The following is a 14,695-nucleotide window of genomic DNA, read 5'->3' on the forward strand; positions in this document are numbered from 1 at the left end:
AGCAGGGGTATTCTTGGGGCCAAAGGAGGGGCTGTGACCTGGTACCCAATGATCCAAGATGGCGGTATGCCAGCGGAAGCACCTGGCGGCTGAGGGGTCCAGGGGATGAGGGGACAGGGACCAATGCTCTCAGACCTCATCCCTACCTTGCTACACCTCAGCCTGGGGTCATGCCCCAAGACTTACCTGGAGCCTCACTCCCACTGATGATTTTCCCTGTGTGTGTGGCTCCACAGAGAGAGTCCACTGCATGGGGGAGGGGGGCGGGTGGGGACAGGGGTTTGTCCTGCCAGCACTGCCATCCCCAACCCAGCCGATGTCACCTGACCTCTTTGGGATCTTGGCTTCCCCATTTGGAGTGACAGGTCCGTCATGGGTGGTCGGAGAGGTGGAGAAGAGGGACCAGTGAGCTTTGGACAAGCTGAAAGGGCTTTGCAGGAGAACACGTGTCCCTGAACTCTGGGGGGCAGGCAGGGGACCAGAAATGACTCCAGAGTGAGGGAATAAGCCTGCTTCTCAATTCTGATCTGACTGTGGCAACGGGTGATATCCCGGAATCCTGGGACGGCAAGTTTGAAGTTTGCCACAGTAACAGCTTTATTTAATTTATTTAATTCACATACCATACAATCCATCTATTTAAAGTTACACACTTTAGTGGCTCTTAAGCATATTCATAATTATGCAAGCATCACCACAATTTTAGAACACTTCCATTAACCCAGATAGAAACCCTGCCCACCTTAACTGTTACCCCCCAAGCCCTCATACCTCCCAGTCCTAATCAACCACAAATCTACCAAATAGATTTACCTATTCCGGCCATTTTATATTAAATGGAATCTTACAACACGTGGTCTTGTGCGACTGGCTTCTTTCACGTAGCATACCATTTTCAGGGTTCTTCCAGGTTCTTCCTGGATGGTTCTTCCATCATCTATCAGTACTTCCTTTCTTTTTAAAGTTTTTTATTGTTTATTATTGATTTTTGAGAGAGAGAGAGACAGCACAAGTGGGGGAGGGGCAGAGAGAGAGGGAGACACAGAATGACAAGCAGGCCCCAGGCTCCGAGATGTCAGCACAGGGCCCGCCGCGGGGCTCGAACCCACAAACCGTGAGATCATGACCTGAGCCGAAGTCGGACGCTTAACCGACGGAGCCACCTAGGCGCCCCTTTGCTTCCCTCCTTTTTAGTGCCAAATACTATTCCATTGGATGGACCACGCTTCATTTATCCGTTCATTCACTGGTGGCTCTTTGGGGTGTTTCCACTTCGAGGCGATCATGAATCACACTGCCATGAGCACTCGTGTGCAAGTTTTGTGTGGACGTGTTTTCCTTTGGGCAGATACTTGGGAGTCGACTCCCTGGGGCCTGTGGCAACTCTTCAGTCTAACGTTTTGAGGACCTGCCAGACTGTTTCCCCACAGCGCTGTCCCATTTTACTGTCCCACCAGCAGTTACGAGGGCTCCGGTATCCCCACGTCCTTGCCAGCATTTGTCGTTATTTGTCTTTGCCATCCTCGTGGGCGGGAAGTGTTTCCTACGCTAGAAAACTGCGAGGGGTGTGGTAAGCTTGATCACCTCGAGTTTCTGGGATGTCTGTGGATAATTCGTGTTCAGCAACGTTTAGTGGAGAGCACAGGTCTGCCATGGCCTAAGGAGAAGCAGCCGGCTGGCCCCTTCCCGGGGCAGTTCCCGGCCCAACAGACTCTGCATTTCCAGACTCAGACTGCAAGGGCAGCCATCCCATCGGGAGGCCCACTGAGACTAACACTCTGTCCCCTTGTCTTGCAGCGATTCATGAGTTCCCCACAGACCTGTTCTCCAATAAGGAGCGACAGCACGGAGCCGTCCTGCTGCACATCCTCGGAGTAAGTGGCCGCGTGGGGGGGAGGGGCTGGGATGTTCCTAAACCTCCGGCAGGTGACGCCTGTGTGCAGAGCACCGCAGAGCCCTGGCGTGCCAAAGATGTCCCACCCTTGGAAGCGCCCCGCGAGGAGAACGGATCCTGGACCCATTTTAACCCTCCCCGCCAGAAAAAAGAAAAGAAGATGAAAAGAAATCTTAAAGATCTCAGGTGGCTTGCTCGGGGTTGCACAGCAAGTGACCCCGAAGGCCCGTCTTCCTGTGCCCCATCTTCTGCTTTTATAAAAAGGGAGTGACAGCCTCTTTCCCAGACGTGTGAGCACGCGTGCATGTGAGTCAAGAAGCACCCTGTAGGCAGGCGTCTTTTGGGATGAGCACTGGGTGTTGTATGGAAACTAATTTGACAATAAATTTCATATAATAAAAAATAAAATAAAAATAAAGTCACTAAACTAAAAAAAAAAAAAAAAAGCGCCCTATACATGATTGCCGGGATTCCCCGCCCCCCCCCCCCCCCATTTTCACCACCCTGCCATAAATCTATAATTGAAAACTTTGGGGCACTTCTCCAGTTCCCCTCTGTATTTAGATGCGCCTTGGTAACAAGTGGTGGAGTTCAAACAACAATTCCAAGAGGAACAGCGGGTCCAAACCTAAGTCCCAGGTCACAGTCAGCTCTTCTGTGACGGGAGTAGGCGAACTACAGCCTGTAGCCACTGCCCGTGTTTGTAAATAAAGTTTTCTCGGGGCACAGCCATTCCTGTCATTTCTGGATTATCTGTGGCTGCTAAACCCCACCCGGTATATTGAACGACAGTCCTGGGTATTTCTGTGACAGTTATTATCTTCCCACTTCCCCTGGCTCTCCCGCGCCCTCCCCCTTTCACTGAGAGGGTGTGGGTTTGGCGAATTAGTCCCGTAGTTCTGGCGCTCCGCCCCGTGAAGTTCTTGGCATTTGCTGACGCAAAGCCTTTTCTCCTGAACCTGAGAACACCTCAGGAATTTTGCAGAAACCCTGGAGAGCAGACATTCCCACACTGTGGCTGGAGGGCCAAATCCAGCCCACCTCCTGTTTTTGTGAATCAAGTTTTATTGGAACGCAGCCATACCCACTCCGTGTACTCTTCTGTAGCAGGGTCATTGCGATGGAGACTGTGTGGCCTGTCAGTACTAAAATATTCTCCGTTTAAGAAAAACTTTGCTAAAAAACAAAAAAACTTTGCTGACCCCTTCTTTAGAGCAAGAAAAGGCTCAAGCTCTGGAGCCAGTTGTCGTCTGCGACACTCGGAAGCTTCTCAGAATTTCCTGGCCCGGGCAGTGTGGTGCCTTCTTGGCCTCCTTTTCTCTTGAGTGTTTCTGAGGGAATCAAGAGAGCTGGGGTCCCACAGATCACCCTTTGCCTGGGAGATGATGTTGGGGAGAATTTATGGGGGGGGGGGGCGGTGAATTCTAGTCCATATCCTGCGATTTTTATAGAAGAGTCTCTCTCCTTTACCCATACACCCGGTATTTGCTTCTTTTTGCTTTCCCCCCAAAGATAAGGCATACCTGGGCTCCAGGAGATAAGGCCTTGGAGGCCTTGGCCACAGCCGATCTTCCAGTTGATTTAATCACCATTAATCAGTGTGCTACTTCAGCAACTGCACAATTGTTTTTGCTGAAGCAGCCCAGCCTTTCCCATTTTTGTGAATAGAGCATCCATATCACTTTGTCTTTGAAGAAAGAAATGCTTCCCTTAGCATTTAGCATAAAGTCCCACCTGTCCATGGACTCTCTGGTCCTTGCCTTTCCCTCCAACCTCACATCCTCTGTTTTCCATCTCCGTCTCACTGTGTTCTACCTACATCAGTGACCTTGCTGTTCCTCAGGTGCACCAAGCATACTCCTGCCCCAGGACCTTTGCACTTGCTTTTCCCCAACAGTTAGACTTTGTCTCTTTGTCCCCCGCTAAGGTAAGTTACAGGAGGCAGAGGCATTTCCTGGCAGATTCCCCATGTATCCCTGATGCCTGGAATAGTGCCTGGCCCATAGGATAGGCTCGGGGAAACCATGTTGGATGGGCAGGGCAGGGAGGGGTTCTGTATATAAAACCGTGTGAAAACTGTCAATCTGTTCTCACTATGCCATTAAACAGATGAAGAAATGGAGACCTGGGGATGTGACTTATCCAAAGTCACATGGCAACTGAGTCCCAGAATCAGCATTAGAATCTGGACTTTTTGTTCCTTGAACCCCCCCAGTGTGGGTGGCTTGTGTCTTTGAACCTCTGCCAACATTAGGTAGTATCCCAGGTACCCCTGGCTCTCAAATTGCCACTCGTTTCGGCAGGGGGTGGCCAGCTGGTAAGAAGAAAACGGTGCGTTCAGCAGAAATGAAGGGGGAAAATTGGGATAATTATTATTTTATTTTATTTATTTATTTATTTATTTTAATACATGATCCCTGTGGATCTTTTTTCAACATTTTTTTTTTTTTTTAATTTTTGGGACAGAGAGAGACAGAGCATGAACGGGGGAGGGGCAGAGAGAGAGGGAGACACAGAATCGGAAACAGGCTCCAGGCTCCGAGCCATCAGCCCAGAGCCTGACGCGGGGCTCGAACTCACGGACCGCGAGATCGTGACCTGGCTGAAGTCGGACGCTTAACCGACTGCGCCACCCAGGCGCCCCGGGATAATTATTATTTTAAACTCTTAAAATGGTGATTCTAAATGCTCTCCTTGGCCCTAAGGGTGAGATCTTGTATTTCGAGACCATACTCTAGTGCCAGGGAGATAGCTGGTGCTTTAAGAGCAGAGGAAAGAGCCCAAGGCCGTGTGGCCTGAGCTTTTGGCCCCTTTGCCGCCCAGCATATTATTTCCCCTCCTTGGGCTCAGTTTCCCCATCTGCTCGTGAGAGGATTGAGGGAGCCAGCCTCTGTGGTGCTAGAATCTTCCTCTGTGTGTGCCTCCGCCTTGGCAGGCTGGCTCTGGGTGTGACGGATGCCCAGCCGTGCCTCCTTGGCGGTAGGTGCCTTCGCTGACGATCCCCCATTTCCTTCTCAGGCTCTGTACATGTTCTACGCCTTGGCCATAGTGTGTGACGACTTCTTCGTTCCGTCTCTAGAGAAGATCTGCGAGGTACGCAGGAGGGACTTGGGATCCCTCAGCAAAGCCGGGGTGGGGGTGGAGGGCTGGGGCGACCAGGGACACGGGACGCGTCAGGGCCAGACTGAGTGGGGAGCACTCTGGTGGTGAAGATGGTCAGGCCAAACGCTTAGTGTGGCCCCAGCAAAGCCTGGCTTTGGAACCCCCAGAGGAGAGTCGGGATGGGGGGCGTCTTCTCCCAGATTTGGCAGAAGGAGAGGCGTGCGGTCATCACCCAGAGCTTCTGGCTGCATGGCGAGCTGTTGGCCGTGAAGCCAAGCCTGTCTGGTTAGGGAGCATTTCTCATACCAAGCTGCGGGTGGCAGGCACCAGGTAGGGACCTGTGTCTTTGGGGAAGATGCAGAGGCGGAGCGAGGAAGGCCCTTTGTTCCAAGTTCACAGGCTGACGTTTTTCCCTTTAAGTATTTGTGAAGGTTTCGTTTTCTTGTCTCTTTTTTTTTTCAACGTTTTTTTTTTTTTTTTTTTAATTTATTTTTGGGACAGAGAGAGACAGAGCATGAACGGGGGAGGGGCAGAGAGAGAGGGAGACACAGAAGCGGAAACAGGCTCCAGGCTCCAAGCCATCAGCCCAGAGCCCGACGCGGGGCTCGAACTCACGGACCGCGAGATCGTGACCTGGCTGAAGTCGGACGCTCAACCGACTGCGCCACCCAGGCGCCCCCGTTTTCTTGTCTCTTGCTTCACATGTGAAAACTCCAGTGCTGGGGCGCCTGGCTGGCTCAGTCAGGAGAGCACGTGACTCTTGATCTCGGGGCTGTGGGTTCAAGCCCCATGTTGCGTGTAGCTATTGCTTCAAAATAAAATCTTACAAAGAAATTTGTTTTCAAGTCTCCTGTGTCTCTCAGCTCTGCCTTACTCTTAGCTTCCAGCCAGGGAAGGAAAATTACCTCTGTTTGCAGCACCTACTGTGTGCAGGTGACTCTGGGCTTTGGCTCACTTCGTCCGTGTGAGCTCTCCCAGCTACTTGAGGCCGCCTTGTTGTTGTGACATTGGCAGCGGGGGGACACAGCTTGTTAGGACAGGTGCTTCCCTGCTGCTCGGCACAGAACAGGGACTTTTTGACTTGGGCCTCCTGAAGAGGGAGTGGCCTGGCAGGGGTGTGCAAAGGCCTCCCCTCCCCCCGCCCCCCCTTGCTCACCACTCCACTTCTCACCCCGCTCAGAACGAGCCACAGGTCAGGAAGCGAATTGAGCCAGAGAAGGAGCATAAGGAGAGAATCCGGAAATGGCCGCCGGGGGTGTCGGGGTGGGAGGCCTCGCCTCAGGGCCCCTGGAGCGGTGTGCTGGGGGTAAGCCACCTGCTGCTTCCTCGGAGGAGGCCCTCGGGGAAGTCAGTCAGCTGGGCCTTGCAGAGTGTGCACTCTGGGCACTCACTAATGCGAGAGCTTGGGGACCCCAGCAATGGGGGGGGGGGTCCCCTGCCATTCTGGGGGTGGCAGAAGCCTGTGGAAGATGGGTGACCAATGGCACAGGACCACGTGCCGTGGAGGTGCCCCTCAAGGTTGCCTGTCTCTGTAAGGACACAGAGGTGGATGAGCGGGATGGCCTTGGTCCTATAGGCAAAAACCAACGGAAGGGGCTAGTGAGAGCCATCAAAGGACTGAAGAGCCAAAAGGAGGGAGGGAATGTCTCTTTCGGGGAGAAGCCTAGGAGGGCTTCATGGAGGAAGTGGTATTTGGTCCAGACTTCTGAAGTGGGAAGGATTTCTCCAAGCAGAGAGGGCAGGGAAGGGTGTTCCAGGAGACAAAGGCAGAACAGTTTGTATTCTGCTAGAAGATACTGGAGATGCTCTGATGGCAGAACATCTTCTGTGGAACCTTCCTGTCTGACAAGGTTAGGGTGGCCGGGTTTCCACCCTGGTAGGTCAGTATTGTGCCACGCACCAGCTTCTGTCAAGCCCAGAGCTCTGACCCCTCTGAGGGACCCCTTCTATAGAAGGTCAGCAAGGTCAGCAGGGAGGTTGTGCCAGACTCTGTGTTCCTCAGGGACTCCAGAGCCCCGGGCTGACCAGGGTGCTTTGGAAGGTGGATGCCAGAGGAGACCCAGCCCTGCCCAGAGGCCTTCTGAGTACCACAGGGTGGGCACCTTCAAGGTGGTGTTCAGGCAGGGGCGCCCCGACGGCTCAGTCAGTTAAGCGTCTGGCTCTTGATTCAGGCTCAGGCCACGATCTCACAGTTTGTAAATTCGAGCCCTGCATCGGGCCCCGTGCTAACAGTATGGAGCCTGCTTGGGATTCTGTCTCTCCCTCTCTGCCCCTCCCCTGCTTGCACTGTCTCACCCAGATAAGTAAAAATAAACTTTAAAAAAAAAAAAAGGTGCTGTTCAGGGAGACCCAGGATCTCGGTGGTTTCTCCTGGCATCGAAAGTCCCCGGCACCACATTCCCAATCAGAGGATGGGCTTCTGTGGCCGGACCACGGCCTTGCCAAGCAAAGTGAGTCTCAAAGAGCTCCAGCCCCACCACATTCTCCCTTATCCCTGGGAGTAGGGTACCTGGGTGTTTGTCTCAGCGGCCAGCCGGGCATCGGGCCTGCCACGGCAAAGGCCTTCTGGAATGCAAGAGCCAAGCTGTGTGTCTGGGGCCTCCGGGTTCCGCGGCCCCGATGCGTCGCAGTCCGCATGGTACCCAAGGTCTGTGTGGGCATCGGAGGTGGCTCCCCATTGAGCACCGCTGTGTACCAGCCTCTCTCTTAGGCACTGGCAATCCGTGGGTGAAATAGACCGACCGTGCCCTCATCGGCCAGTGGGGCAGGGAAGCTCACAGACCTCACACCCTCGCTGTGTGATTTGTGTTTCATTAATGGGAGGACCGGACCCTCCCACCTGTCCTGGGTGTTGTACCTGGAAAGGCTTCATCAAGGAGACCTCGTTCAGGGGCTTTGGGGAATGAGCGGAAACTGACAGAAGAAGGGGACGGGGGCCTCTGGGTTGAGCGGCCAGCAGAGTAGCAGGAGACGTGTGTGCTCAGGGTGCAGCGTGCTCGACTCTGGCAACAGCACTGCTTTCCCACGCTTTCTGCGGCTGCCAGAGTGTCCGGGGACTGTGTCTGCTCTCCCCGCCTCGTAGCCTGAATGTCCGCGGTCACTTCTGTTTCAGAAACTCCATCTGAGTGAAGATGTGGCCGGAGCCACCTTCATGGCCGCGGGAAGCTCGACACCTGAGCTGTTTGCCTCTGTTATTGGTAAGAAATCCCACCAGCTGGGGACGTGGGATCTAGAGAGAGCCACGGTCTGGGGCCGTGACCAGTGAGGGCATTCGTCAGCTCCGAGCCTCTGTTTTCTCATCTGTAAAACGGGAGAGCCAGGGAGACAGAAAGTAAACTCGTGGTTCCCCGGGGCATGTGGTGGAGCAAAGGGCTGATGGGTACAAGGTTTCTTTTGGGGGGTGACGGAGGTGTTCTAAAATCAGATTGTGTGCTGGCTGCACCATTCTGGAAGTCTACCAAAACGCTGGGTCTTACGCTTTGAATGGGTGGGTTTTATGACATGTGAATTATTTCTCAATAAAGCTGTTAAAAAGGAAAAAAGGCGGTGGGGGGGGGGAGTGGAGGAGTGCAGTAGGTGGTCCTCTCTGGTTTGGCCGTTGTCAGCATCATGGGCGTCCTAGAACCAGTCCCTCAGTCCATGGGGTTGGGGACAAGGGCCTCGCAGCAGCCTGGGTCTGAGGAAGTGTAGGCACAGGAGGATTTCTGCCTTTCCCTTCCAGGCGTGTTCATCACCCACGGAGACGTTGGGGTTGGGACCATTGTGGGCTCTGCGGTGTTTAACATCCTGTGTATCATTGGAGTCTGTGGATTATTTGCGGGGCAGGTTGGTGTTTTTCTCCCTTTATAGAGTGACATAAGGGACAGCAGTGGGGGGACCCGAGGCCTCACCTTAGTTGTGCCCTCAACTGCCTGAGGCTGCAGGCAAGTTGGCTTCCCCCTCCGAGCCCAGGTCCTCATGTGTACAAGTGGCCTCTGACGTTCCTTGCACATCCAGCCTCAGTGCATCTGAGAGCAGGGATGGGGTCTGCTCCCTTGGCCAGCCCAAGGGTGAGCATTCATTCAACATCAGGACGTCTTTGAGAGGCGCCTCCTGTAACCCTGACCCTGAGCTAGATTCTGGAAATATCTGAAGCCTGCTTTTGGCCTCCTTGGCAAGGAGCATGACGTTGGCCTGCGGTTGGTAACACATCAGCATCTCCCTGGTCCTCAGGGCCACGTGGGCGTTAGACTCAACCCCAGAGAGTTGGGCTCATGATTAGGCCCTGCCTGGCCAGTGGAGGTAGAGATGGGCAGCTAGTTACTACCAGGAGGTTCCAGAATCACAGGGGAAGCAAGTGCCGCTGGCCTCTGCCTTGACCCTGGGCTTCCGCTGTGAAGCCTGAGATGTCTGTTACCTTGGAGGAACAGAGGGCAGCTTTGCCGTCACTTATAAACATTCCATGCTTTCTGTTCTGTTCCCCACGTATAATGAAAAACACAGGGTGGCCTTGAGCAGCCAGGAAAGATGGGTTTCGGGTGGCACGGTTAGGAGTTGTTCCCTGGGCGTGTCCCTGCACCTGTGGGGGTCTGGGGGTGGTGAGAAAGCCACCCTCACACCACCGCCCCCATCTCTCCAGCCACTAGTCGCTGACGGCCCTTTGCTTGGCAGGTGGTCCGTCTGACATGGTGGGCCGTGTGCCGAGACTCCGTGTACTACACCCTCTCTGTCATCGTGCTCATTGCCGTGAGTTTCCTTCCTGCCCCTGTGCAGGCACATGACCCGTGCCCATCTCTGTCCCTGGCACTATAACCAGGGGACCCAGGGCACCCCAACCGTGGGCTGTGCTGACCGCTCACTGTAGTCAAAGTGACCAGTCCCCTCCCCGCTGTGCCTCCCTTGCCTGAAAGCCTCCTACCTGACACCTTGGTGATGGAGCACATCCCGGGCCCACCTTGGATTCGAAAAGGCCTTGGAAAAGTCAGAGCGTGGTCACACGGTCCACGCAGTTAAGCTCAAGCCCTTCGCTCATCGGGCCCTCGGATCCTCACGCAGAGCCGGTTTTCCTGAGAATCAGAGTTTCTGGGTTCACAGCTCACTGCAGAGCAGGAAGGAGAGAAGCAGGCTGGGGGCAGGCAGAGTGGGAAGCCAGGGCACCAGGGAGAAAAGCCGGAAGAGCGGGAACAGTGATTTCTAGAGTCTGGTAGTGTGGAAAGCGAGGGGCGATATCCCCGCAGTCCCCCGAGGGCCAGGGTGCCTTCATGGCACAGGACACCGGCTACTGCTGAGGAGTGCACCATCCAACAGGGGAGCCGTTTCAATCCAAGTGGTGGCATGGGGGCAGGTGCATGTGGTGTGCCCAGATTGACTGGAATGTGCTCCCCCCAGACACAGTTCTCAACCTTACACCACCTAGAGCCACCTGGAAAGGACAGTCACATCCCTCGTACTGTCTGTGGCTGGGTACCCAACCTCCCCCCAGGTCAATAGCTTGAAATAGCAAGTATTGATCACTCTTGTTGTCTGTGGGTCAGAGTCTGGGAGTGGCTTACGGAGCCCTCTGGTTCAGGGTTTCTCACGGATGTTGGCCCTGGTACGAGGCTCCCCTGGGGGAGGATCCACTTTCGGGGTCACTCACGTGGCTGTGGATAGGCCTCCGATCCCGCTTGGCTGGCTGTTCTGCAGCACAGCTCACAACAGGGTAACTGGCTTCCTTCAGAGGGAGGGTGAGAAGGTACCAGGGCGGAAGCCCGTTCTGCCCATAACCTAGTCTTGGAGGTGACAGCTCCTCACTTTCGCCATATTCTCTTTGTGAGGAGCCAGTCCCTAGGTCCGGGCCACATATCCAGGGGTGGCGTGAATGTCAGGCAGGGGGTTACTGGGACCCCAGCCTCCTACACCCCCCGAAATGAAAGTTACAGATAAAAATCATTGACCTGTACATACACAGTTGTAGAAAAGAATCAACGTGATGTTCAAAGTATAAAAGACGAAAACATCCTTCGGTGTGTAAATGTCTGGGCACAAAGACACTACAGCACTGAATGGTGGAATCCGTTGTCCCATAAAGGAAAAATCTCTGAGCCCAGAAACCACCAGCACAGACTGAGGCCGTGCTGGGCTGGAGCCTTAAACCCCGCGAGCATTCCTGACATTGACGACGTGATTTTCCAAAATTAGGAATGACTCCTTTACATGATAGCTACCTCACTAGAAAATTAAATATTTATTAAATACATAATTTAAAAAAGTATAGGTACTTTGATTTATAAAATAGAGTTCAGTTCTGGGCACAGATTTGTTTGGTTTTGTTTTCCCTGTTTGCCTGAATGTTTAGCAAGACCTTTTATTTTTTATTTATTTATTTATTAAAAAAAATTTTTTTTAACGTTTATTTATTTTTTTTTTTTTAATTTTTTTTTTTTTTAACGTTTATTTATTTTTGAGACAGAGAGAGACAGAGCATGAATGGGGGAGGGGCAGAGAGAGAGGGAGACACAGAATCGGAAGCAGGCTCCAGGTTCTGAGCTGTCAGCCCAGAGCCCGAAGCGGGGCTCGAACTCACGGACCGCGAGATCGTGACCTGAGCTGAAGTCGGCCGCTTAACCGACTGAGCCACCCAGGCGCCCCGGCAAGACCTTTTAAATAGGACGTGTGCCAAATGTGGAAAACCCCTTCTGAGAGAAATATCTCACAGGTTCTAGACTGGTCAGCATCCTGGGCTAAATGCCAGTAGCCTTTCATGGGGTTGTAAAAAACTAAAAATATCCCCCACAAGTGTTCTCATGTTCTGGTGGGGGAGGGCACTGGGCACTCCTCTGTTGAGTGCCCTTGCCTCGGAGCCTTGGGTTTGGGGAGCCTCACAGCGATGCCTGGCCAGGAATGACTCTCTCAGAAGTGGCCCCTACAGCAGCCTCTGTGTGTGACGCCTGCCATGACAGCCAGAAGAGGGTCACAACGGGCCCAAGTCCAGACAGCAGCCCCCTGGCTTCTTCTGGCATCCGGTGTGGGGACCCTATGTCTCCAAGATCAGTTGGTGGGCACAGCCCCTCCACCTGCCTGTCCACACTGGGCCTGGCCAAGGTGGTCACAGGATCCCTCCCCTGGACCACAGAGGTGTCATTCATCTGGGTCTGTGCCAAAGATGCTTGGTGGAGTTGTTGGGCAATGTCAGTGGCCTCTTCAGAAATCATCATGACCACACCGTCACCCCTGGCCTCCCTTCAAATAGCACAAGTGGGTCCTTTGCCCTCAGAATTTCCAAAGGGGTCACTTTTCTATTTTAAGAAAACGATATCCCTTCCCTCCCATACACACGAGTCCCATTGGATAGGTAGGTACGTAGGTTTGTAGGTAGACAGGCAGGTGTCCTTTTAGTTTTTAAGAGTGTTGATTCCAGCAAGGCTGTGCCCTTAGTGATGGCAGGTTGGCCCCAACAGCTACTCGGACCGTCATGAAGCACAGGCCGTTTCTCTTGGGAGGCTGAGCTGAGCCGCATAGTCTGGCATCTTGTGGTCTAGGTTTCGACTAAGGTCTAAGGTCACCTCCTCCCGTTGAGAAACCCAGAAACGGAGAGAGGAGCCCAGCTTTGTGTAGAAATAACAAGGCAATGATATGTGAGCTCGGAGTGTGTAGGGACCTGTGTGTGTTCTTTTGGAATAAATAAGTCCCCCACCCTTTGTTTCTTTTGCCTTCCAGTTCATATATGATGAAGAAATCGTGTGGTAAGTTTTAAGTTTGTTTCTTGTTCCTTTTTTGTTAGTATTCTTCCTCATTGGGTTCATTGAATCTTTTTTGAAATTATTTTTACAAACATGAGCTTTTGAACTTGCAAAAAGGGCATCGTTGGAAGCAATCACACCTTTATTCTTCCAAAGTGACAAAGAATCCCTCAGTGTTCCTGCACTGCCAAATAACAAAATATATTTAAAGCTAAAGTAACGAAAACAGTGTGGTGTTTTACACCGGGATAAGCGTAGGCCAATATGGAATACGGAACCAAGAACCCAGTAATGGGCCCGTTTCTTGGCTGGGGAAATATGACAGCTGTCACGACAGACAGTGGGTTAGGGAGAGGGTCTCAGACGCTGCTGGCAAAACTGGGAACCCTATACAGAATAGAATCACATCGGATCCCTCCCTCACACCTTATACAGGAATAGATTCCAGATGAATTAAGGATCTCACTGTAAAAAGGAAAATTAAACAAAATAGAATAAAATATAGGGACTCACCATTATGACCTTGAGATAGGAAATGACTCCTTAATTAAGAAAGTTTAAAGAAAAGATTGGTGTATTCGCCTTATAGGGCATGAGTGTATCATACATTCATAAGCCATAGACATGTTCTCTTTATGACAGTGATTCAGAGTCCACATCCTCTGTGTTTATTTGTGGGGCTGTACTCAGGAGGCCTGGCTGAGGACAGTCAGCTGGCTGACGTGAGCATCCATGTGCTCTGGGCCCACAGAAGCCTGCTTTTGGCCCCCACCCAGCCCCTAACCCACTATATGAGCCAGGAAGCCACGCCTCATCTGGGCTCTCCTTTTCCTCGATGGGGTCGAGGGTGGGGGCAGCGGGGTCATCTACAAATCTCTCTGTGGCTCTGCTGGTCTGTGGGCTCTGTCAGTAGAGGAAGAGCTCCCAAACCAATCGTACCTTATATCTAGCACATAGTAGGTCTTCAGCATGCAGCTGTCAGATGACCAAACAGATTAAGGCGTGTGGCTCCTCAGAGGCTTGTGGTCTGAGCTACAGATCCCTGCCACGCGTGGGATTGAGCGCTGCATCAGCTAGACGGCAGTGGTGTATATACCCGAAGACCCCCGCCCCGCCCCTGTGTTCAGTCCAGGAGGCTCCTGTACCGCCCCCTCTCTTCAGGCAGTTCTTAGGGCCCCTTCTGTACCGACAGCCTTTCTGGTCCCTGGTCGGAATCTCTGGTGAGCATAGGGTCTCTTAAGCATCAAGTCAGCATGACTATGGTCACTCTCCTCTGTGAGTCCTGCGATGTGGTGGCCCTGGTCCCTCCTTTTTCTCCGTAGCTGATGGGACTCTGCCTGAGCCCTGCAGGCCCCCTGTAGTTGAGAAGAACCCACCGTCAGCCTTCTGTGTCCCCAAGAGGGCTTCAGATTGTAGGACAGGCTGGGGAAGACTCCCCTGGATGCCGGAGTTCTGGGCCGGGCTCCGGGGCCAGGCAGGATTCATAGGACTGCCGGCCCTGCCCCCTCCCCGCCCCCTCTGCCAGTCACCCCCAGGCGTCAGTGCTGCGGGCCTCCCCAGCCCTAACCAGTCTCCTTTCTCTCTTTGAGGTGGGAAGGCCTGGTGCTCATCATCTTGTACGTGTTTTACATTCTGATCATGAAGTAAGTACCTTCTGTCTCCTTCTCCGGGGCAGTCTGACGCCTTACTCCGTTTCCTGCTCTGGCCTTTTGTTAGAGCCCAGACAAAACTAACTGATAGACCTCCCAGTGACTTCCAGCTGGCTCCGCTTCTCTGGAGGATGCCCCTCTGGGGTGAGGTGTTCAGATACTGTTTTGGGGTGCTGTGCAAACCCGGGCAGGGGGAGTCGCGGCTGGTGGGTTGCAAATGAGGCTGGTTGCAAACAGGTACTCTGTGCCCGAGTGGCCGCTCTTTTCCGCTGTCACTGTAAATCTCCTGATAGTTTCACACCGCTCTTTTTTGAAGAGCCGGGCGGCCTCACTTCTGCTCCAGGCTTTAT

At 53.1% G+C, this 14,695-nt stretch overlaps 1 protein-coding gene across 2 annotated transcripts in view; it reads left to right on the forward strand.

Annotated features, from left to right (window-relative positions):
* The window catches only part of SLC24A4 (solute carrier family 24 member 4), a 174,541-nt gene that overhangs the window by 112,615 nt on the left and 47,231 nt on the right, over positions 1–14,695 (forward strand). For both annotated transcript variants that reach the window (XM_058740105.1, XM_058740106.1), the window contains exons 3-9: positions 1,798–1,874; positions 4,913–4,987; positions 8,109–8,193; positions 8,718–8,821; positions 9,647–9,721; positions 12,674–12,699; positions 14,286–14,339. In XM_058740105.1, coding sequence (XP_058596088.1) covers positions 1,798–1,874; positions 4,913–4,987; positions 8,109–8,193; positions 8,718–8,821; positions 9,647–9,721; positions 12,674–12,699; positions 14,286–14,339 — 496 coding nt within the window. The remainder of the gene's footprint in view (positions 1–1,797; positions 1,875–4,912; positions 4,988–8,108; positions 8,194–8,717; positions 8,822–9,646; positions 9,722–12,673; positions 12,700–14,285; positions 14,340–14,695) is intronic.

Source organism: Neofelis nebulosa, chromosome 7 (genome assembly GCF_028018385.1).
Source record: "Neofelis nebulosa isolate mNeoNeb1 chromosome 7, mNeoNeb1.pri, whole genome shotgun sequence".
Classification (NCBI taxonomy): Eukaryota; Metazoa; Chordata; class Mammalia; order Carnivora; family Felidae; genus Neofelis; species Neofelis nebulosa.